General features: G+C 42.8%; 1 protein-coding gene across 1 annotated transcript; it reads right to left on the minus strand.

The window, feature by feature from the left end:
- Positions 1–3,064: 3,064 nt before the first annotated feature.
- LOC121090658 (aprataxin and PNK-like factor) lies at positions 3,065–25,046 on the minus strand. The gene is given in 8 exon segments (XM_040599384.1): positions 3,065–4,030; positions 8,802–8,840; positions 10,093–10,139; positions 12,575–12,700; positions 19,591–19,909; positions 19,912–19,978; positions 22,637–22,818; positions 24,908–25,046. Coding segments are annotated over 8 exon segments (1,125 nt in total). The 3' UTR covers positions 3,065–3,824.
- Positions 25,047–25,379: the final 333 nt, after the last annotated feature.

The raw sequence follows: 25,379 nt of genomic DNA on the forward strand, positions 1-25,379 counted from the left end.
CACCGCGCACCTCAGCCCCGGCCCCGGCCGAACCCCACCTGAAGCCATGCCTGGGGCGGCTCCGTCCCGACGTAGCCCGGCTCCAGCCGGGCCCTGGGCAGGGTCTCCAGGCCGGCTCTCCCCACAGCGGACGGGTTGCGGCGGGGGCCGCTCCCAGCCCCGAGGGCAGCTCCCCGCCGAGGGGGCTCGGCCACAGCGGCGGCAGCAGCGGCCGCCGGGCACAGCCGCCCGCGGGGAGGCGCCGAGGCGCACTGCCCTCGCCGCAGCCAGACGCGCTCCGGGGAACCCCGCCGATTCCCTCTCTTATGACAAGGCGCCACCCCATTGGCCGGCGGCCTCGACGCCTCCGGGCCCAGCCAATGGCGAGCGCCCTGGCGCCTGTTGCTAGGCGACAGCGCCCGCAGCCCCGGCGGGGCCCCAGGCAGCCCCGGGCCCGGCCCGGCCCAGCGCAGGCCCAGCGCGGGGGTCGGCGGGCTCGGCGCTGCGGAGGCCGCGCACGGCGGGAGCCGAGGGGCCCCCTTGAGCCCCCCTCGACTCCTTCCCGAGAGGAGCCTGGGCACAGGGGGACGGCCACGTGAGCTGCTCCAAAAACACAGCGGGGGTGTTGCACAGGGCACCGCGTCCACCCAGGCCTCCTCAGGCGGCCGCAGGGAGGGCAGCGGGCCTTCACCCCGCTGCAGGGAGAGGGCACTCGGCCAAGCCCTGTAACGTGCTTCCCTGTCAGCATCAACACCGCGCATGCTGACTCCCTTCAGCAAAATACATTGGGCGAGAAACTTGCAAGACACTTGCAATAAACTTGGTGAGATTCCACAGCTGAGCGTATGGAAATCTCTTACTGCCTTGCTGGCTGCCCAGATGTCACGGCAGGACACTGACGAATTGAGAGGCAAGGAAAGCAGACAGGAATTAAATTCATTTGAAAATTAATTCATTTAGGTTAAAAATGAAGTCACATTAGTTTAACTAAAGAGCTGCATTGCAGGTACCGCTCCAAGATTAAGTCATTATCCAAGAGTTCATGTGTATTCAGGCAACCACAACCAAAAATGGCAATAAAGAGGGGACTGCGCGACAGGAGCAGCAGAGCAGCTCCCTCCTCTCAAGCCCCTGTCAAGGGCAGGTACCTGGGCACGGACCCCAGACGGCCTCCGCGCCCCCTCACCTGCCGTGGCCATGAACAGGCCAGCAGAGGTTTGTCTCAACCCAATTAGTGATGGTCAGTGGAAAACCCCTCCCAGGGTCATGCCTGGGCTGGGGCCTCCTCTCATTCTCACCTGAAACAGTGCCTGTTTCTGAGGATCACTCCTCCAGAAAGACATAAGCCAAGGAGAAAGCAGCCAGAGGCTATGGCTAAGAAGGATCAGGGCTTCAGGAAACAGGGCCTCACAGGATTAATCATCGGGTGAATGGACTTGTTTAACATCAGCATCTTCTTAACAGAAGAGCTGTCTAAAGGCCTTTAAATACTTCAAAGGGTGCTACAAATCAAAAGGGAATTCACTTCTCCCCATGCTCTGTGTTGAGGACGGACGCTCCATGTTGACCAGGCTTTAAATGAAGGCAAGGAGAGGCATCTGAGCTGTTACAGAAAGAGAGTTTGGGGGCAGTTTGAGAGCTGCCTGTAGCACCACGAGATAAAAGGAGGGAGGAGTTACAGTCTGCACCCCAACACACAGGGAACAGAGGCTTACACATCTTATAGCCAGATTAGTAAAACGGATGGGTACCCTCTCAGGTGACAGCTGAAGAGAAGCACTTCTTATTCGTTTGAAGTACAGTACTTAAAAATGCGTTTGCTGGGGAGGGGGCAGGGGGGTAAATATTCCACCAGTCTGGTTTTTTTTCAGAGCAAAAAAGCGTGTATTGCAGGGTAATGTGATGCAGGCTCTGCACGGTGAAATGTTACCCTCTGCCTTTTGGAGGCAATTGGCACAGACAGTCAGAATGTGCCCTTGATTAGTTCAACAACGTATTTACAGAATAAACTGTACCCAGAGCCAGTGTCATCACAGGACTACCTCTAGACTCAGCTCACTGAGCTGCGCTGCCTTCCTGACTCACTGAGCAAATACTGGGTAACTTGACACTTGAGGGGCTGCTGAGCGCCTGGGTACTCTCATCTGTATCTGCAAGAGTAGTTTCAATCAGGATTCCAGTATCCTGGAGTTACCAGTTCATTCTGCCAGAAGAATAAAAACGCATCCTGCTGTTAAGAAAAGGATACAAGAACAGAGAAATGCACTTCAACAGAGAGAACTTCGACCTACCAGCACAGAGCAGCTCAACCACGGCTTTGACTGTCCCAGTGTGCTGCTTTGGTCACACCCAAGTTTTTCAGTCCTGATCATGCAACATCAAAGTTTACTTCCAAACGTGCTTTTGTGATTACAGATCTGACTGGGAGCGTCCAGATCTGACTTGCTTTCAAAGGAAAGGCTAGTAGCTCCTGTGAACAGCTTAAATAGCCATTCACAAAATAATGCTGTGATATAGAGTGCTTTGGCTCGAGGAAGGTTATGGTCACAGAAATCACCAGACACTGTACAAAACACCAAACGGATTCTTTCTGCATGGAATAACTTTAGCAAACAGTAAGCCATTGGCCAACAGAAGGTGACGTTCTCCAAATTTGCAACAGCTGCCCATCCTAAATGTTTGCATGTTTGACTTTTACAATTTTTGAGAGAAGCTTCTGACACACAATTGGCAGAAGATGGTCCCCACATCCAAAAGCGCCCAATGCCAGCTTGCAGCAACGGCCGCTCCATTTTAAGCAGTGCACATCAAGCCACCCAGCTGAAAAGCTTGAGTGTGCCTGGACGTCTGTCTCCAGCTGCCATTGGGCAGGCATTCCCAGGGCAGCCAGAGCCACACAAGAACACTTCCCCTGCAGAATCTCCAGACTCTGCCCAAACAGGTGCCAAATTCACACGGCTCCGGTCACCTGTCCTGAAACACACTAAAATTTTTAACTTACTTTCTTGAAAGCTCAGGCGTGCTGTGAACACACGGAAGGGAAGATCTTCCAACAGTCTTTAGAAATCACAGAGACACAAGCAAATGTTTTTTCCGCAGTATGTTACAAGTTTAATTGTGCAAAAAAACAGTCACCAAGACTTCAGCTTTGTTGTGAACTGAACATAATTCCAGTGAGGTACAGGCATGGGAAGAGGTCCTACTGTAATTACAGCAAATACACCATAATCATTGTTTAGACAACCAAGCGGTTCGATAGGCTGATATACTGTTCTCAAGTGATTTACACATTCTGTATTTAACTCCTGCACATCAAGAGAATCAAAGAAATGACACCCAAGAGGAAAGCCAGTAGCACTGCACTAACTCAAAAGAACGTTAAAAAAATTTAGACAAACTCCCCAGTGATGGCCAAGAAGTAGTCTGCGATACTGCAGGTGGGCAGTGTAACTCCCCTTCATCCAACACTGTACATACTGTCTTTCAGCAAAAGAAAAGCCTTTCTTAAGGCCAGTATTTCTTTCAAGCACTGCAAGAAGAAGCATTAACAACCTTTAAAACTGTATTTCAAACTATGAAATACCAATGGTGCTGCATAAGAGATAGATGAGGGGAGGGGGAAACACAAAAAAGTTTCAGAGCTCAGTCCTCTGGCTCCACCACTTAACAAAACAAAAAAACCCATACGGAAAAGAAAGGCCTTGCTGAATCCCCTCACCCTCATTAAAATCCTCCTGCAGTGCCTACATCACTGAGGAAAAAACAGTTTTCAAAGCAGTTCCCCTCCTTACACATCCATGTTTCACCATAACCAGCTTGGACATTTGTAACATCGGTCCATGCAGCTACTTTTTGGTTCTAACAAATCTAGACGCTTCTTGCAAAAGCGTTTCAACATCTTCCTTATCCTTGTCTTCTGAACTTGGTTCCCAGTCAGAGTCTTCGTCGGTAGGTTCGCACTCCTCTTCCTCATCACCTCTAAAGCTGTCACCAAGGTCATACTCATTTGGTTCATCATCATTGGCACCGTCTTTCTCCACAGCCCTTTCTCCTGTAGGGACAACAATGCCATATATTCATGAATAATAAATACAGAACTAGAGAGACCTTGCAGGGGCCATCTAGTTAGCCCCTCTCCTCAACAGGAGAAAGGCTCAACTAAAGCACTCTATCCAATGCTGACAGTTTTGTGTGTGATTTTCAAGACTACTATGAAAAGCTGTACCATCCCTCTCTGACCACTTCTGCAGGGCTTACCAGTCTGATCAATTAAGAAAGTTCTCCCTAGTGGCTTTTCTTCCAGCACTTGGAAAACAGTAATCAGGCCTCTTCTGACAACATCTTCTGATATCAGAAGAAACCAGTATCAGACAACGTCTTCTGACAACTCTCCTTTCCTGAAGCAGTGGCATACACCATTTCCCTGGTCTTCTTCCCGTTACTTCTGCACCTAAACGAGGCATCTTTCTTGGCATTTAGCCCCTAGCTCTTGCTAGACAGCTATTCTGACCCTAAATTTTCTGCCTGCACCCATCCATATTTACTTAGGGCTATTTTATACTCTTGCTCTTTAGAATCTGACATGGCTTTGAATTCCCATTCACTTCCTTCCTGAGCTTCAGGGGAGCAAAGACAATCTCATAGATCACTCGCCTCCTATGCTCTCAACTTGGATCTGTGCTGGGTAGTCTGTGCTTCCTTTCTGCACACAGGTTAAGGAAACAACAAATGCTGAACACTTCTTTCCTGAGCTGGAGGCAGCCTACCCATTTCCCAGTTCAGTCTATTCTATCGCACTGCTGTCTCATCTGCTGCCTATCCATCTTCTGCACAACCTACACGTTGTGATCAAATTGCCTTCTGTCTTCACAGTATGTCACAATACTCTGTACTGGCAGGAATCAAAGACTTGGAAACCTCTATGTATGAGAAATGGATGCTGCTCACAGCATGTTCTTAAACGTTTTTTAGGCAGCTTGTCTTGCAGTCATCCTTTAATTGCTCAAATACGTTGGCATATTTAAACCAATTCCCAGAGACAGGGTAATCCTGCTTTTTGAAGAAGCCTTATCTACCTGACTCGGTAGCATCTGGGCAAAGTTGCCGCCCTAGCAGCATTGCCTTCTCCTTTGACTTACCAGTAGCTGTGAACCTTTAACAAGTTGATTTCCACTGCTTTTGGACTTTGCCAGATGTGCACAACCATTGCTCTACCAGCCTATGCTACCTCCCTTTTTCCTACATGCCCACAATTCCTAACTAGCCACCGTCTGTTAATATTCCACTCATGTTATGCTGCCCTTAAGTCATACCCCTGAGTAAAGCTCTATTTGTTCCTTTTCCCCCCAGCCTCCGCTTTCTGCATTCTTCTCTCATCTGGAGATAACCTGTCAATGATCTCATACAAGTCATTTATCTGTTGAGCAGTTCTTATCATCTTTTATATGAAACTAGAAATGTGCTTTTCTTCTCAGCTACACAACCCAGTCCAAATCAGCCATGTTTATACCAACCTCACGTATGTCTTTGCAGCTTCTTGAAACCTCGGGTCAGAGCTCCAGACACTCAAGCTATGCGTGTGGTGAACAAGCAAGAACACCAGCACCTGATGTAGTCAGATCACATCCTCTGTCAGTTACATTTTTCTGCTAGTGGGAATGTTACTATTCCAGCATTATCTTATGGTCTGATTAACATTTTATACTCTATAGCAGCTCTCACCCTAGGTTTTCAAAAGCATTTACAGTCAAGTCCCTCAAAGGTACACAATTTTATGGGTGAACTGTGCTACAGAGGCACCCAATGACTACCTCGAATAGAGTCAGCCACGTGTGACGCAGCCGATACTACAACTGAGAGATATCCTGTGGGCAGCAACCTATACTGTGCACCACCTAGCAGAAAATCCTGAAAATGTCCAACTGTCAATTTCAGCTGTAACCCCATATGATGCTTGCTAGTTTACTGTTTACCAGACTTTAGAGGAAAGTAATCATGCCCATGTTTACCCATAACAGCAGAATTTCTTCTAAGAATCACGGACTATGGTTGTGCAGAAGGAGTTACGTCTCAGAGGGAGACGTTGAAACAATGATGCTAAATACATTAAGAACAAAACCTCTCTTCTCAGACGAGGCCTGTGAGAACAATAAGCCCAAGACCTGCTTAGCAAAGAAAAGCTGCTCTTAGAGCACTGCAGGTATTTTACAACAGAAATAGGAATTCTGCAAAAAATACTGATGACTTCCATATGTTTCCTACAAATGTACGAGGAGCATACTATGTTTTTCATCCCCATCCACCAATGTCTTTAGATTTCAGCAGCAAATGATGCGCTTCCGTCCAGGTCTTCTCACGCCAGCTCTTTCTGCTATAGTCTAATTCAGCTCCACAGCCCCTGAAGCTGCTCATTAAGCACAATTCTGCCTTTCCCCTGTTCCATATTTATAAAGATGACCTTGAAACATTCTCTGAAAGTATGTCCTTTACGTGGGGAGAAAAAGCTTGCTGACCACCCCTTTCCACAGGGTTGTATCTGGAAGTGACCTGATCAGCTTGCTAGATAACATACAAAGAAGTGTGTAGCAGAATTATGCATAGGCCATAGCCACAGCAGGTCGTTTGTCCCAGTAGCAACAAGGTAGTAAGGTCATTCAGCAGTGACAATGTAATGACACCGTAACTCTAGCCTTTCTCCTTTTTTTTTCCTTCGTCTCTTACAGCTGTTCCCCCAGTAATTAGCCTTAGACTATTTCGCAGAACACAGAACACATTCTCTATGGGCAACTTGGAATCCATCTCGTAGCAATTACACTAACGATGTTAAAAACTAAACGTGGCAAGTACCATGTAGGTGGCACCCTTCTTCTCTTGGCTGGTGGAGTTTCAGTACACTTGTACGGAAATTAATCCTGCTGTGCTTAACAGTGCAGTTGTGCCAAACAGCACGAAATAAAGGCTGATGGAACCCTGCCTGTGTGATCTTGCATGGCTCGGGACGACCGCCTCAGATGCGAGCTTGCTGAGTGCAACCTTCTACAAGCTTTGACCTCAAGACAACTAAGCAAGCCAGTCAACAAGATAGTGAGGGGAAAAAATAAATTTAAAAAAATCATCAAATACAAACAGAACTTTAACGAGTGAATTACCTTCTTCCCACTGTGCATGGAATATCAATTTTTCCTGGTTCGTTCTTAGGAAGAGGAGTTGAATTTAACAGATTGAGTTTCACTCCCACGTCAAAGTTTTACATGCTTACAAGAGAAGCACTTTTCCATCCATAACCACACCTGGCTGACCACCTGCCACGAGCTGCACGCGCAGGATCTACCGTTCCAGTAAGGAAGGTGTTCTTATGAAAGGCACAGCTACAATTTAAAACCTTCAAGATTAGCTTTAATTAGCTTCAGATATGCACACAGTCCAGCTTGCTTCATTATAAAGTCTTAACCACTCGCTGCACTTACAATGCTGCTAACAATTTTCACCACTCTACAATGCACATTTCTGCAAGGCAGCGGCGATCAAGATGGGGCTCGTACTTGCATCGTGGGATGTGGCAAAGCATACAGCTAACAAGTATGCCTCAGAACACGCTAGTGCACAGATACAACCACACCAAGCATTCAGTGGCAACCAAAGTACACACATACACGATAAGGAAATGGGATGGGAAATACATTTCTGAGTGGAAAGCAAGTCACAGAACAGAATGGAGGCCAAACCACTTTGTCTAGAAAACTACAGCTATTTGCACTTCAATTTACTTTCTCTAGAAGGCCTATCTCTCTATTTTGAAGATTTCTTTAGGAAATGTCCAGCCACACCTTGGTGATCTCAAAGACGTCAAGTTAGTTCCCACTTCCACTCGAGAGGCAGCAGCTCCACATCCTCATGCCTTGTTCAGGCCAGTGAACGTAAAGACGGCATATTATCAGACTATCAGACTGCTCTTCAAAGCTCACTTTTAAATTCTTTTAGAAATAACAGGAAGCTTCACATTTGGAAGCCAAACTGAGACAAAAAAAATTCCAGACAAAAGATGCCTGGAAACAGACCTAAAGGATATTTAAAACTAGAGCCCATGCACCTGCAACATGTAAGCTAATATTATTGGCAGCCGCAAAGCAAGCTAGGTGTACTACTGGTGAATGGAGGAGATACTCATACACAGTATTACAGGTTACATTATCAAGAGAGACTACAGCTTGCCTGTGATACTACATAATGCTCACTGATGCCTAGAAACTAAACTTTGCAGGACACGTGCGTAGTTTACAGTGAATGCCGCCCCCAGCTGAAAGGCATTACCCTTCTTCTACACTTCAGTCCTAACAAGCCTGTAACATCAATACCTCAGAGTAAATATAAGAAAAGCTCATCGCCACATCCACAGGTATCATTTGAAAGTTATTTCGAGGTCAATGCAACGCAGAAGGAATATCTCAATGTTTCAAGAGCCATCAGTCTTCATGGGGTAACCTTAACTAGCTGTGGATGAACTACTGGCTCCTTTCGTCCTATTATGAACCCTCTTTAAGGAAGGAAGAATTGGTTTGGTCACACTCGTCTCTCCTTAAAACATTTGTTTGTTTCGCTGCCCGCTTCCAGGGAAGCACAGGCGTGCTCAGCCAGGACGCCTGGCACAAATCCAATTCAGCACTATTACTTGTGAAAAAGGAAGCAGAGTTTTACTAAAATAACGACTACCTTCTCCTCGGGTAAGTGTTATCAAGCATCTCCAGCACTACTAAATGCCCAAAACCCAAAGCAGATCAGTTGCATCCCATGATGATGTGCCCATTCATACCATCAGAACATACCATTTTTTGAAGTTCGTTGTCGTGTTCGACTTTCAGTTACTAAAGAAAGAAATGTTATTAGTCAGGTCAGAGTACAACATAGCAATAAGGGTTATTCCTAGGGGTTGCTACAACAGAAGACTGACTTATTAAAAGAAATGCTGCAATGGTTGTGCTGTCTTCACAAGTGTAAAAACTACTCTGCTGCCCCCAAAAGACCTTTTTTTTTTTTATTAAATGATTCTTGAAAGATTACTCAGATGAACAACTCTTACAAGTAGGAACCATGCTGCCTGCAGACAAATGTCATCAGTACTGGTTGCGGTTTTAAAGCAGAAAATTGCAGTATTTCAAAGCATTTAAATATTTTACACCATTGTTTCCATAAATGCAATTCCTCCTTATTAACCATAGAACCATAGAACGGTTTGGGTTGGAAGGGACCTAAAAGGTCATGTAGTTCCACCCCTCCTGCCATGGGCAGGAGTAACGTCATAATACTGATTTTTTAAAGTAAAATGCATTATCATTACATTTCCATAACTGTTCTGCTCTAAAGCATTGTTCTTTGCATTGGGAATTAAATTGGAAAAAACCCCTCCAAGTCCAATAATTAAGAAAAAGCACAAAAAAATGCAAAGTATCTCTCTGAATTCTCTAAGAACAGACAAAATGTAAACAGTACATTCCCCTGTGTTTTGCAACAAGTCTAGTTACTGGAACATAGAAAGACTTTTAGAATATAAGCTCAGATTCAGTTTTAATTATATCCTCTCCAAGCCTCAACAGAGCATACATGCTATGGGGATGGGAAAAAAAGCTATAGAAAAAATTTACCGCAGTATCCATTTGAAATGTTGAGAAATACTTCAGTGTATTCCCTGTTTTCACTGTAATACTCCAGCTCCAAATGGAGGAAGCAGAATAGAGAGATCTGCTAAGATCACACTACACCATGCTTAATTTTCAAAAAAACCTGTTAAACTCATGAAAATAGCCACTTGCCACGTGGCATGTTTCTCAAATCCTAAGATACAAAGCATACAAACTACATCAATGGTGTCTGACCCAGACCATCTTGCTTCAGTTGAAAAACATTTTAAAAAGTGAATGTTAAGTGTGCAGCGGCCAAGCAACCTGAACTTCCTTATCAGTGTCAAGGGCAGCACCTCATGCTTAAGAGCAAGGGCGCAGGGCAACACAGAGCAAGCCGCAAATGCAGTGTTACTCACTTAAAGCATTTTATTCCGAGGTTTTGGCATCAATTACTGGGTTTGGGGTTTCTTCAGCTATACTGAACAACTTGGCTTACCTGGAGGTGCACTGTGCTTGTATTCTAGCTTATGCTGTGGATTCTTCCTGCAAAGAAGAAAACAGTACAAGCTTGATTTGCCACCTTGTTCCACGCTTAACAAGAACTCAGCAAGTTCCCAGAACTCCTTTGTATTTTGTGAATAATTTTAATTTCTTTTTTAAATAAAATTCTGTGACCAGTGCTTTACTGCAGTGTCTCAGCATATCGAATGTAGGGTGGAAAAAAAAAAAAAAAAGGGTTCAGTAAGAGTTCCTCTTGTTTCGGCCTTTAATTAAAAAAAGAAAAAAAAAAGCTGATCAAAACCAAGAGATGAGATAGTTGTAAGATGAGATGCATTTGTTCAGCATAATAAGAACTGATCCAATTATTTACTCTCATTAGAAACGAAACCAGAACATGAACCTCTGGTGCATAAAGCACAATGCACGCCCAGTGCATCACAAGTCTCAGATACACAGGCAAAGCTTCAATATTCTGCAACATAAAGCTACAAATCAAATAGTTTGGGAAAATTATTGCTTGTCGCAAAGTAGTATCACAGGGAAAGGACATAGAAGGATTGTTAAGAGAGATTATTCATTTCTGCAATATGCTGCTGCAATCCAGAAAGTTCAACATACAAGTGTGTATGTCTTCTATTAAAAAACAGCATCAATGCAATGAAAAAAATAAAATCAAACTTACTCTGGGATCTGCAGTAAATGCTCCCCTCATTCAGGCTGTGATCCAGGTCACAACACGCTGATTTATCCCCCTCCACACACCCCCACCCCCCAAGCAGTTATCCAATGCTGTTCTAATATTTTAACTCGGTCCCACTTACATCGTGCTAATCTGTTGTGTTAGTGCATTAGAGGCTTTTCTCAAGGCTGCACGTTAAAATAGTTTCAGCTCAATTTACTGTTTTGCAGAAAATAATAAAAAAAAAATATCCAACTTTGGAAGGAAGAAAACTGGATCAGTTGTCATAATTTTTGCTTCTGAAAAGAATGAAAGCCCACTATTTAAGAATGACATACCACGTGACATTGCTTGAAACACAAGATTAATTTCTGTAACTGCAGAATTTTGGGGATATTTTACAAAACACCCTTGCTGTGAAGACCGCCTCGTAAAACTAGTTATTTATTTGTTTTCTTATTCTTCAAAACCAGCATACTCTTCAGTAGAAATACCTTATTTTCATGTCAAATAACGTGACAGATTCACATACTTCAAGTTGATTTACAGTTTTATGGCTACTGCTGTCCCAAAGTACATGACATGTGCATTAGAAGGGATAGTTATCTGAATAAAAACATGCAAGTACACCTTTTTTTAAATACACTGTACTGAAACAAAAACAGTTGCCTAATTCAGTGTTTTGCAAGTATTGTCAGCATCAGAGCATTTGATCCCAACTCAAGGCATAGCACTTAGATAATTCAATTAGGTATTCAAGTAGTAGCCAGCAGATAAAGACAACAAAAATAACATGAAAACCCTTCAAATGACACCTGTTGCTTCTACCCCCAAAAGAATGAAACGCAGATTAAGAAAAGATCAACTAATGCAGCACAGGAGTTGTCTTACCTGCAAGGGGAGACAGTTTTAGTTCCGCTGTACTCCTGGAAAGCATGTCGGCAATTTCATGACCGGTATAAACCCAGATTCCTGCTCCCGAGATGAGAAATTCATCTCACAGATGTTTTTCAGATGAGAAATACTTCTGTGTTAGCTGAACGTAAGATGGCTTTTTCCTAAAAGCTACCCTCATTTTCTTACATTTTGTGAAGAACACGCTCTTTAGGATCATCACACTTCCCAGGAGAGAGAGAAAATGTTTTTGCTCAAGCACAATCTTGAACAGCAGCTGTTCGTTTCAGTATGCCCCCAAAGAAGGGCTGTTGCCTCAAAATATATCCCTTTGTCCATTGCACCAATTACAAAGCAGTCATGAAACTCTGCTAAATAGAAGTGTAAAACCTAGATGTTGAGAAACACATGGAACAAAAGGATCTTTTGAATCAACAGTGGTTAAAAGAAGCAGCAGCCTGCCATGAACTGCATTTTCTTGCTGGTACCTAAATTATGCTTGCTTACACATCAAATACGGATTAAAACAGAGAGTTTGTACAAAACCTCAACAAATATTTTATCAATATCTAAACTAAAAGTTACATATCAGGAACAACGCGTAACAATAAATTATTGTTTCTATACAAGAAGAACAGTTTACTACATGTTGAAAAGTGAAAAAGGTTTGATTTTTGGGCCGCTGAATAGGTTTCAAAAGTCAAGTCTTCAGGTTCACCGGCTGAAATCACAAAAAAATTTTGCACAGACTTGGGTGGTGTAAAGGTAGAAGTCTGTCCACAGCAGACTTTGGAAGGCCACAGTCGAGGTTTAACATCACTATCCTATAGCCATTTTGCAACTCCAGGGGAGAACATTCTTAACCGGTAAAACAAGCAAAGCCATTTTGCACAGTGCTTCTTACCTGTAACAAGCCGTTCCATACGGACATTCAGGCCGGTTATCTTTGTTATCCTGAGTTACGATCTCGGTTTCATGATAGTCATCATCGTGAGGGTGACTGAACTGCTGAAAGTGAAGGGGATTCTTCCTGCAAAAGACAAAGATAGATCAAGAACCGACTATTCCATTTTTACGCAAGAAGTGGAGACAAGAAAGGTGTTACCGAATCAGTGACAACTCATTTTTCTGTGGTTACAGAAAGAGCAGCTTTTAACGTTTAACTTTATGCAGAATCTAAGACCTGCTTTCAGGGTAAGAGAAGAAAAGTTTTGTCTCAGCACATGCCGCAAGAGGTTAAAACACAAATTCTCCTGTTTGCCACCAGCTCCAAGTTTCAGACCTCCAACACATACACAATCTCCTGATGTAGTCATATAGCACGAATCTTACTGAGCAGCTGGCTCCGTTAGGACTCCCTCTGGAGCTGTGCAAGTGCCACACAAACCTCTCGCAAAGTCTCAGCTCAAGCCGCAAGGATCACCCCTGGCAGCCGAGCAACTGCAGCACTGGAGACTTCCCACGCTCTCCGGTGATCGCCTGTGAGCTTTAGGCAATAGGTCTCAATCATTCTGTTCCGTGTGAAAGTTACTTCTCACTTGAATACTTCAAATGCCAGTGTATTATTCCAGAGGGATGAAGTACTGAGGCCTGAGCAACAGGCCCCGAGCCAAAGCTGACCTCTAGACAAACCCGCCAACCAAACATTAAATATATTTAGTATCCAAACATCAGCGAAATATGCACGGTCATTAACTATGTATGACCATTAGCGAAAGACAGATAAAATATAATCATTAGTGAAGATACCGTGTGTCCTGCCTTGCTTACAGGCAGGTGGTCAAGGCCATGAAACCAGGTATTTTCTGTGGTTAAAATCCAGCAGATACAGGAATCTCCCTCGGGTCCTCCCTGAGCCCTGGCCAGGCTTTGGTGGGATCTGACAGGAGAGTGAAACCAGATGTCTCTGCATTTGAAGTTATGTGAACTTGTTTATTCCCTAGTATAAAAGCCGGAGCCTCTCGCAGTGACGTTGGAGACCTCACCTACCAGATGCCCTGCGTAGGACTTCCCAGCTGCCGGGACAGGCTCTCCAGATCCTTGCTGCAACAAGATTCCCAGCGACTGCCGATCTGGGTGATGGTAATGTATTAGGGCAACTGGTGATGTATCTGTCTTAATCACTACAGCTAACGGTGAATAGTAATGATCGGGTGCATTGCCTTGCTTATCTCTTTCACCGCTTGAATCAGGGTATCGTAGGCTAACCCTTTTGTACGTGCATATGCCTTATTTTCGGCATTAATTTGAAACAAACAGTAAAGCAAGGTTATTTTGTGTATTGGTGTCTGTGTGCCATCTACCGACCCTGTCAGTTGGCAAAACACGGAGCAGTCTACTGGACATGACACCGATGGTGCTCTCAGGTTTGCCTTGGCTACCGTGGCATTTTATTTGAAATACCAAATCACAATGACGACATGAAGTTGTACCGTAAGACACAGCTCGGAGCCACACCAACGTCAGTGATGAGAGCGCATTACCAGCATCCATGACTTCGTGCTCTACAACACTTAGTCGAATCCAAGGTGAGCAAGCAGTGAATACACATATATGCATCATTCAAAGGCCTTTTCTACTGCTTCGAGGCAACAGGCTTGCGTGCACACCGTACAAGACACAGCAACTATAAACAACATCACTTAGTGAAGATTTTCTGTAAAGCGATGCTAAAAAGAACACAGAAAAACACATCATGACTTCAGGAGAAATTCAGGTGACAGATCAAAAGACACTACATAAAAATTATGTCACAGCGTGAACATACTGTACTAAAAGCAAATCTACTGTTCCCCAATGATTTCTTTTAGAGACACTTTTTCTCAAGCGTATTTAAAAGCAAGAAATGGGAGATGCTTTAAGAAATGATTTTCCAAAAGATATCCGCAAAAGACTTCTGTGATTTACCACATCAGTTCCCAGAACACATAATCTTCAACATGTTTGTGCAAATTATAAACGTTACCTGCTTGCCTCAAGCAAGAGGAACAACTTTAAACTAGAGCGAGTACTGCTTTAATTTGTACTTGTTACTGCTGCACTGAGAAACACAAAGCCAGAACCATGTATGTAGCTCGCCACATACACAACAGCTCCCTCACTGACCACAGGCATTCCTTCCTTTAAATTCACAACCGGCTCTTTGGAACTTTCTGCGGAACAGACAGTATTAATTTCAGCATTTCAACTAACAACATAAGAAAAAAGCTTTTGTTACAACTTTGGCAAAATGACTACTTGAGTGCTGTGAGCTCTACTAACCATTCAGGCACCAAAAAAAAGACTAGATATTTAGTATTAATACTTTACATCTCTCTCCATTTGCCCGGTACCTTTCATTCAGGAAGCTCAGCAAGCAAGCTACAGATAAACTCTTCCATGAGTTACTTATCAGAGATCCAGTGTGCCTCAGATCTACTTACACAGCTGACAGACGCCTCGTCCTGGTCTTTTCTGTTAATTTCTGCAGACTGTAGGGTAAGTCAATACTGTTTCACTAGATATCATTGCAAAGTTGCATCTAGCAGTCTTTTATTCCACAAGTTCTCAGGAAACATCACCAAATTCAGGCTGGCTGCCTACTTCCTTTGCCATTCAAAAATAAATGGGATGAAACCAAGTAATTTTAGAGACCGCTTGCTTTGTTTTCTAAATGCACAGAGCTAACTTACTAGCAATACTAGCTAGAATTTTAATTCGGTCATTTGAAACACAATTCATCTTCTCAAAGGGATACAGAAGCAGATAATCCTCTGTGAAATCAGTTTAATACTTATTCCTACAATAAGATCCTAGTCACCAAGGAAAGAAGGCCTAACAGCTGTCAATTAGCTAACCTATTCTGTTTTAGGTGACAGCCAGTTCCTTTCAAAAATCTACTTCAAAAGCTATTTGGCCAATACCAAACAGCCCTTATTGCAGGAGAAAAAAAAAAAAGAAGAGAGAGGAGAGAAAAGAAAGAGAAAGAGAGAGGAGAGAAAAGAAAGAGAGAGGAGAGGAAAGAGAGAAAAGAGTATACGAGGAAGCAGTAAGAAAAAGGAAAGGGTCTCGATGTATGCTTCCTATCACTGGGCTTCAGGATTTTTTGGGCCAGTGGATGATGCTCCTCAAATTATACTTTACCTTTGAAGCACCTTAAACATGTCCTACTTCAGATGCTCAGGACTAGAAAAAAAAAATAAAAAATCATAGTTTATCCTACCTTGATGTGGACAATTTATACTCACTCCACTTCTATATGTTGTGCAACAATATCCAGCAAAATGAAAAGAAGCAGAGAAGTGCATAGCTTCTATTAAGCAAATATTATCCCTTCTTGCAAAAATCTTCTTCCTTTTATTAGGACTTTGGCTTGTTTGAGGGTTGTTTGGGTTTTTTTGAATACAAGAAATCACAGTTGTAAGAGCGCACCATCTTTCATGCTGGAAGTTGCACTCCAAAGTTATTTAGTTTTACAACAAAACCTCGCTGCATAGGAATATGTTATTAGTATGATCAAAAGAAAATCATTAAGCTTTACTTGCACAAAAATTAACCAATGAAAAGCCTATTTTAAGAATAAAGTTTTAGGAGACCTGCCTTCTCATAAACATATACAGAAGCTCTGAATTGGTGTCCCTGCGCTTTGCGTTGCAGAAAATTACACAAATAATTACACAAGTAAAACTTAGAAAGTTCTTCAGAATCGACGCAGTCATCTCAAGCAGAAGCTGAGTGTCGCTCAGTGAAATATTCAAGACAGTTTTCATCGATGCAGCTCCCAAAAGCATCTTAAAAGCTTCTTCTAAAGCAAATTTAAGTGGTAAGGTCAGAATCCCTGGCTCTTCATAATCACATGCAGGAGACCCCTGCCATCCCAAGGGCTTATTTTCTCAGCCTACTAAAGAAACTGGTAGTGAAAATATAATGAATTACCCGCACTAGCTGTAAAGCCATGGAATTCAAGTCTGAAGTTACAAACACCTTACACACACCTGCGGTGTAAGTTCTAAATTGTAAGTCTTATTAGAAAACAGGTCTCAAAAAAAGACAGATGCAAGTCTGTAGCTGCCAGAGGTACAAGCTGAAGGTGAAATGAAAAATACTGATTTTCATAAACAAGCAAACAAAGATCAAAGTATTTCTAAGAATGCACACACAAATCCAAAGGTTGGTTGAGCGTGCCCTGCTTTGACAGTTCCAGGAAAGGTTCACACACACCCAGTCAGCACAGAACAGTATCACCGGCTAGCAAAAGGACAGAACCCTGGACCAAAATTGTGAATGACAGTTTCAGAGATGAGAGTCCAGCTGTATCACACCGCTACTATGCGGCCCTTGAAATCGGGGGGTGGGTTCGGATTGGGTTTTATTTTTAATTCCCTATTCTTCTAACTTGGGAAAAACAAGCAGCAGACAAGAAAATGAACCAAAGACAGTATTCAAAGGGTCAGCTCCTTGACAACAAATATAGTCAGGCATAACATACACAGAGCACGTTGCCTCCTAGTGGTAACAGCAGTTTCTTTCGATTTGGTAAAAGCTTCAGACTACCACAGAAAGAGAATCTCACACTGAGGAGGACAACAAGAAGAATCATCTCTGGAGCGAGAGCTGTGAATCAAGCTGGATTCTTTCAAAAGCAGTGGTTTCCAATTCATAAACGAAGAAACTGAGCTATGGGTTACAAAGTTATTTCCTAAATGTTTCAGCTATGTGTTGTGTAAGAGACGTCTAATAAAATCAACTAAACTAACATTTCATCTTTTCAGCTTGTGCTGTTCTGCCAGGCACCTACCAAAGGTGCCTGTCATATCCAGAAGGCAAGTGTCTCTCAACAGCAGTTCACAAAATAAAGACTAGAAAACTGAAGAGCATTTAGTTATCGGATAAATGACATTTGATGACTATGAAACCTCACCTAGAAAGAACACTTTAAGGAAATGGCTTGGTTACCAAAGCAGTCCTCATTTGAGATGTTGACTCCAACTACTCATTGTACTGAAAAGAGCACTCAAAGCAGCTTCTCTTCCTCAGCAACTCTACAAACCAGGTTTTGCTCAAGGAAAACACCACACCATGAAAAACTGAATACGCTACCCATGTGTTCCTTCAAAGCGTCCACTCACATCACACATGCGTACATTTCTGTCAAAAACGGGGGTAACTGCAATGGCTTGCTTTACTCCACCACAGCCATCTCATCGATGCAGAATGACTCCTTAGTATTTGCTTTTAATGCAAGCCCACCAAGACAGACTACAAAGCACCTTGCTTTGCTGCAAACCAGCAGGTTTCGTCTCATGACAGTTCCTGAAGATCAGAACCGACGGGTTTGATACTTCCTATTTACAAATTTCTCCAACAAAGTAAGATTTTGTTATGTGCTATTTCAGAGCATTCTTTTTTCTTATAAAGCAACGCTTCCCAAAAGAGCTGCCGCCAAATGTTTTAGAATAAAGACCCAAGAAGAAATGTGCACGTGCAGACTCCTATTCCACATTACCTGTAACTAAAACTTGCCTTCCAAAACATTAGGAACCCTTCAGCATGTCAGAGCATTACACCAGCTTAACCCCCACACAGGGGAAAACTTGTCTGAGCAAAAAGAAAAGGAGCTGGAGCAAACTAAAGGCTGCATTTGGACTACCGGATCAGCTTGACTGCCTAATAAAACATGTTTCCCTCATAATCATTAAGGGCAAAAATTGAGATGCGTGAAAGTATGCTACGTGTAAACTTGAAGTCTGTAGCGTTCATTAATGCGACAGCTTTACGCTTTTGATATACCGTTACCTGCAGCAATAGGCACGCCAAATACATACAAGAACCCCTTTACTTGTCCTGGCTTCTTTTCTGAGCAACCTCAGGTTTTACTATCGCTCAAGCCGCTTGGGGGAAGAGGAAAAAAATACAAAAGCAATAATAGTAATAATAATTTTTAAAAAATAATCACAGGCCCCCCTGCTTCCTGGATTAGCCTTATCTTTTGTGCTTACAATGTACATGGATTTATCTGGAGCTCAAAACCTTCTCCAAAATGCAGTTTGCAGGTCACTGGTCACTTCCTAGCCTCAGGAACACCTCTAGATTCCTATCTTCCATTCAATACATTAACACACCACACTACAGACCTTGCCTGGGCAGAAAGAACGAGCAGGAGACCAGGCACGCAGCACTGGCGTTTTTGAACTTTGCTGCAACCTTTGTAGCGCACAAAACATCTGTATGACAGATCCTTCACCGTGAATCGAGAGGATATGAGTAGCAGAAAAAAAAAATAATATATTGTCCCTCAATTGAAGTATCGCCAAAGACACTGACCAGGTAAGGGTACTGACCAGAGAAGGGTTAACAGGGAGTTTATAAGTGTGACTTGTTCGGGTTTTAAGGGGGGTCCGAACGCTTTAAAAAAAACCCAAAAGTGCAGACTGGCCAAGTTATAACAAAAGTAGTTCTTCATTATTTAGGGATATCAAATAGTAAGTATTTTAAATATTCAGATCACAAAGCATGCAATAACTTCATCTTTCATAAAAGTTTCAGCTGCTAATAAAATAAGCCCACAGGGTCTATGTTGGGCATTTCAATCATTTACATCTCTTCTCCCTGCTGGTACATGTACTCTACACACAGCGGGGTTTCTTTCTTTTCTTTTTAAAGTGGACCTTTGTTTCTTATTTCCTACGACACTGCACTGTTCAATTTGCTGAAGTAAATCATCCCTTGTTTAGGCTATACTGGCAGTTAGCAAGACATCCTGGCTCCTCCTTTTAGACTTTTAGAATTCTTGTTATGCCACTGGTTTCTCATCAGTCCCCCGTTTACCAAAAGATCTTTTTCAAATCAAAGCTTGTAACCGCTTTACTGTTTACTCCTCTGTAGCTAAGACAGTACTTCTTAATAACAAGCTAGCTTAAGCTAGTTTTATTTTTGCTTTACCTGTAACAGCCTGTTCCATACATGCAAGGTGTCCTCTTACGCTTGTTGTGTTTGGAGCTTTCTGAAGTATCTGCACTTCTGGTTGAATCAGAAATCTCAGTCTTGTAATCCAGATTTGCATCAGGCTCAAGAATCCCTTCCTGGGCACCAAAAGACTGGGAAGTCCTGCCCCAGTGAGCTTGTTGGCTTGTAGAACCAGTAATCTGCTCTTTCTTTTCTGTTTCCTCAATTCTATTTTCTTTACTGGAGACCTGACCTACTCTTTTAGACAATTTACTATGCAGCTGCCTATCTTTTTTTTCCAGAGAACTTCCAGGGGTTTTGTTCCAGTCTTGCCATTTCCTTCCATGTTTCTCATGGTATTCTCAAGAGGAAATCCAGATGCATTCTGTGGAACAAGGTTACATTTTGAAGGACCTGAAAATGCACACGCTTCAGAATTAAAAGCTTTAAGGTCAACTCCGCCTCATCAGTCCTGTTTTCAAAGGGAGAGAATCATAGAAGAGCCCAGGTTGGAAAGGACCTCAAAAGATCATCTGGGCCAGCCTTTAAAATCTTCTACCCCACTTTCCAAACTCAAGTTAGCTGCTAAATACACCTGCTGAATGAAAGGCTCAAGTTCAGAACACACACGCACTTTAAAGGAAAACTTATTCTAGAGCTCCCGTCCTCAGCTTCAGTTCCCTCACGACACGGTCAGGCTCCTCTCTCACCACCTCGTTTGTGAATAGTCCAAGGACTTCAGTTTACACTAACTTTTGATTAGAAGTACTGCTCCTGAAAAATGAATGCGGATTATACATGTGACGATGCAGTAGCCTCTATAAGAACGTACCCTCCTATACAATAATCAATTTCAATCCCTTAAATAGCAAGCTAGATGGAAGATATCTATTTATCTATATGCAGGAGATACAGGGAATTCATGACACACACCTTGAGCTTAATCCCACCCCAATAAATCTTAAACGCTTCAGCTTGTGACTCTAAATCATACAAGAGTTTGTCAGTAGACACCATTAAGTAAAAATTTCCCTTTTGACAAATCCTGCATTTTAAAGTTTGGAACACACGTCCGCTGAAAATAAGAGATGTGTGCTTTAGAAAAAGGATACGAGATACGTAACCAAGACAAGAGCACTGTCCCAACAACTGAGATGTCACCCAGAAGCAGACCTGTATCGAAGGCTGAACTACTTTGGTACATTACCAAACTATTCAAAAGTTTCTGCTCTCTACAGTTTGTGATCTAAGTTCCTCCTCCAGGAGATGTATACTTAGTTTACATGGATGTGTTTGGCAGAGCTGGAAAATCAGGTGGCAGTTACCTATTTGATTTTGTTCCTTTCAATGCAAGCCTCATAAACTGTTAACCAAAACCCGAGGCAATTACATGTGAGCGCGGGGTGATTAAGAAAGGGCAAAGTCAGAATTAGTATCAAATGATCCAGACAGCAGCATATTTAGTAAGTCGGCTTGGAGACAAAGGTGACTTTTTTTATTAAGACTCCCAAATTAAGGCTCAGTAAACAACTGCCGCTCAGGAAATAACCCTTCATTTGCAAAGCAGAACTAAATGACTCTAATTTGCCACTTCCACTTGTGACTTCTCTGCTACATACTTCATACTGCGTATTACATGCCTGTATTGTATGTAATGAGACTAAACACTTCCACGGGCACGATGATGACGACTAGTTAAAAAACAGGTCGTAATCAAAGAAAACCAAAGACAACAGCGCTATTGGCACTCGCTATGACACACGTGTGACCTCTCTGCCACCTGGTGGCTGCTGGCACTTAAAAGAACTAAGAATCTTTTCAGTTCCTACCCTACAGGACATTTTCTCAGTTGCCTTAATTATGACAGCAGCAGCGTGATTCTGGTTTTGATATCAAAATGCCAGTCTTTTAGAGCTCTCTAAGATTATTACTTGTGCTTGAACTAACCTACTATTTTGTCTGCAAAGTTCTGAAGGCAAGTACACTGTGCTTCAGATAAGAAATATTTCTAGAATGATCAGGAGAAAAGAAGTAAGGCTTCACAGAAGCTCACAAGTCAGAACACTTCTTCAGATAAAAAGAGCCACTACTTTATATCCCAACTATCCCGAAGGGTACGCTCGCCATGAGTAACGCGTTTCAGCTAACCTTAAGATTTAATTAAAAAACAAACCCTAAGAGTTTTCAGTGTCAAAATCCACAAAGCATTATCTAGTAACGGGATTTTAAGTGTTTTATAGATCCTAGAACAGAGCCAGGCAATTCTAATGCTAGAGATTAGAAACACCTCCCCCAGGCTGTTCACTTACAGGAAAAGTCAGTGAAAGCCTCAGTTTGCTCTCACCAAAACACTGTTTCACTTTGATAACGATCCTCCTCTTTTCATTACTAGCAGCATTTCACTGCCTATAAACGCAGCTGTAATTTGGGGACACACAGAGACTGACCAGCTGAAGCGTCTGTTCGCTTATTGCCACAGAGCATTTTGGATTTCAGATTACTTTTTCTTGTCTGTCCTTCTTTTTTGACTCAGATTTTGAGATCGTGGCACAAGCACACTCCATGCTACCTTTCTTCAAAGCGCAGCAGTTGCTACGCCATGTACCATCGTTCCCTGACCATAAAACTTTACCGAGAACGGCACGAGTTTGGGCAAAGTTCAGTACCACATTACATCAGTGTCATACCATCACCTATCCCTAAAAGGTTCTCGGAGAAAGAAACCACACACCAAGCCACTCCTAGGACCAGTACTTTGGCCCATGTCTACCAGCCTCTTGCTGTAAAGCTGAAAAGTCTGGTATTCCTGTGGAACTTTGGGAGCCAAAGTTCCAGATCCCAAGGAAGAAGTGCAAAAAACCTACTCTCATGAAGGCTTCCACCGTCCTCGCTATAGAGCTCTCCAATGGACTGGCATTTCAAAACAACTGCTGAACAACAAATTACAAGCAGAACACACGTAGACCCAGCCTTCAACACCACACTGTGAGCTACATTCTCAGTTTTTGAAATACCACGGTTCTTCCCTGAGCCAAAACATTACCTGAGATGAAGGGACAGGCATGGAAAGACAGCTCCTTTTCCCTTCATCTTGCTCTTCACCTTCAAAATCCTCTGCAGTTTCTTCAGAAGCTGATCTCTTTTTCTGCTGCACATTTACTTCTGGTTTTAATGACGCCGTATTACTTTTTCCTCCTCTCCCTTGGCCTTTTTTCATTCTACTACCTTAAAAGAAAAACAAAAGGGTTCTTTTGGAATGCAACTTTTTACAGTGAAATCCTGACCACATTAGAAATCTAAATCTGCGCTGAAGCAGAACATTGGGCAAAAAGCACGAGAAGTAGCAGCACTGGGCATGTGCTGTTTCAACCACACATTTTTCATTCCCTGCTTACAGGAATAAAAAGCATATTTTAGAATGAAACAGATGCTTGAGGGGCAAATTTGCAGGAAAACAATAAATATGTGGCAAAGGATATTCGGGATTGACTGTCTCAGTGCCACTGACAAGTTCATTTCCACAATAGGAGCGGATCAGTAAACTACACGGTCCAAGGACAACTTTTACCACACATCTTTTGTGTTAGTATCACCTCAGATAACCACTTTATGCACACAAACATCAATTAGGACACGGCAAAATCAGGGTATGCCCACCTGCCTAGTCACCCACATCACAGCCCATTATTTCATCGGCCAGTAACCAACAGAAAGACAGCGAACGTTGTGCCTCCCGTTGGAAAGCTTCACAGCTCAGAAAACCGCAAGATCTCTGTCCTGAAGGGCTATTGCTGGATATACAGCTGGGAGACAGCCAGGGCCAGACAGCTCCATCTGCTGCAAAACGCATGCAGAAGGAAAATACTTGATGCCATTTTGCAAGACTTCAAAAACTCTCCCCCTTCAAAAAATAGCCATGTGCCAGAGTCATGTTTACAAAGCAAGGAACGGTTCAAATTTTAATGTTTGACTTCAAAATCACAAATCAGCGTTACCTTCCCAGGAAGAAGACAGACGGGGAGAAGAAAAACAAAAAAGGGGCAGCCTCTTAGTTTTACTCTCTACCTTTCTACCTTCCCACCCAATATCACCTTAGAAAGATGCAAACCGTTCCACAGTTTTAAGGAAATATTTTAGATTTGCAGAAGAGATCGGTTGTTTTATTAAAGCAGCCCATCCTAAACTAGAATCGTTCCCTCACATAGGGATTTTTTAAACAGCTCCAGTAGTGTTCATACATATCCCTAGCTCCCCCAAGGTCAGGCCTTCAACAGCACACAGGTGTCCCCGGCCCACACAGCTTCAAATCTCTACAGCTACCTGACCAAAGCGTTCAGCCTTTGAAACAAACGTTAGATACACATACATATCAAAAAGTACAGTACTTGCGGAGACAAAACAAACGAAACCCCTCACCCTACACACATACACCCCCTCCAAAGGCAAGAAAGCAATCACGCTAGCGCAGGACCAAAGACAGTCAGCAGAGGTCCTCTGGTACCTGCAATTTTTATATCCGAGGGAATAAGCCAGCAGGGAACAGTCTAGAGTTTGAAAGGTGAAGTAAGGGGGGAAAAACTTTTGTAAGTTCCTGGTACTTTTGTAAGTTCCATCCAAAATGGAACTATTAGGCATGCATTCATATTTTTGTGAGGGAATGAAAATTTGGGATTTTGTTTTTCTAAAACCAGGGAAATATGCACTTGACAAGTAATTTAATTAAGTCAAGTACACAAGGTGAGTTTCTGGTGATACAGAGTGAGGCTCTAACAGTTAAAACAGAGACCTTTATATGCAAGTGCTTTTTGTCTCTGGTTTTTTAAACAAGCATTAGGAATATGGAAGTTAACGGGGGGAAAAATTTTGACTCACATTCTGAACTGCCTACCAAATGAAACTATTGAAAATAGTTTCACTTTCAAATGAAAATTTGAAAAAATGCTGCTGTCTGGATCATTTGATACTAATTCTGACTTTGCCCTTTCTTAATCACACCCGAGGCAATTACATTTGAGCAGCGGTTTTGGTTAACAGTTTATGAGGCTTGCATTGAAAGGAACAAAATCAAATAGGTAACTGCCACCTGATTTTCCAGCTCTGCCAAACACATCCATGTAAACTGATCAGAAAGAGCTCTGTCACACCCAGGACTGATGACAAAGGAGGCAGAAGTCAGTCTCTGTTGGCTGCCAGGCATGGAGCACGGGAAGAGAAGGAACAAATTAATACTTTCTATCACCACCATTACAATTAAAGTTATATCAAGGCACATAAATATATATTGGTGTGCAAACGTACTACACTGCAAACCTACCTCCTTCCCTTAGAGGCTCAGAAATCCTCTGAACCAGGGGGTCTCTTTCCAGCATCCAAGATGGAAGCACTCTCTTTCTTTGAATAGATTTTGATGGTTTGCTTTCATTATCGCCAGAAAGAGGAACCTGAAAAAACATTTACTCTTTAGTACCTTTTCCCAGTTACAAAAGAGGGGAGGAAGAAATAGATGACAAGTTTGTACCAGTTATGCCCTTCAAATGCAGCCTGGACAACTACCTACTTTTTGGATGGTGTCCATTGCCTGAAATTATTTTTTTTTTCCCCCCACACTTCCCCCTCGCTCAGAAAAAACAACATCTATAGAAACCTTCATGCAGTAAAAAAACCTCTTTAGACCTTTGGAGGAAATACCTGAAAGGCTACAAACTTCAAGTTTCATAGAAGAGCCTTACCAGCACCTTGCTATAGAGTTTCCACATGTAGAGGTAAAGACAAACAGCAGGTTTAAC

Source organism: Falco naumanni, chromosome 6 (genome assembly GCF_017639655.2).
Source record: "Falco naumanni isolate bFalNau1 chromosome 6, bFalNau1.pat, whole genome shotgun sequence".
Taxonomy (NCBI): domain Eukaryota; kingdom Metazoa; phylum Chordata; class Aves; order Falconiformes; family Falconidae; genus Falco; species Falco naumanni.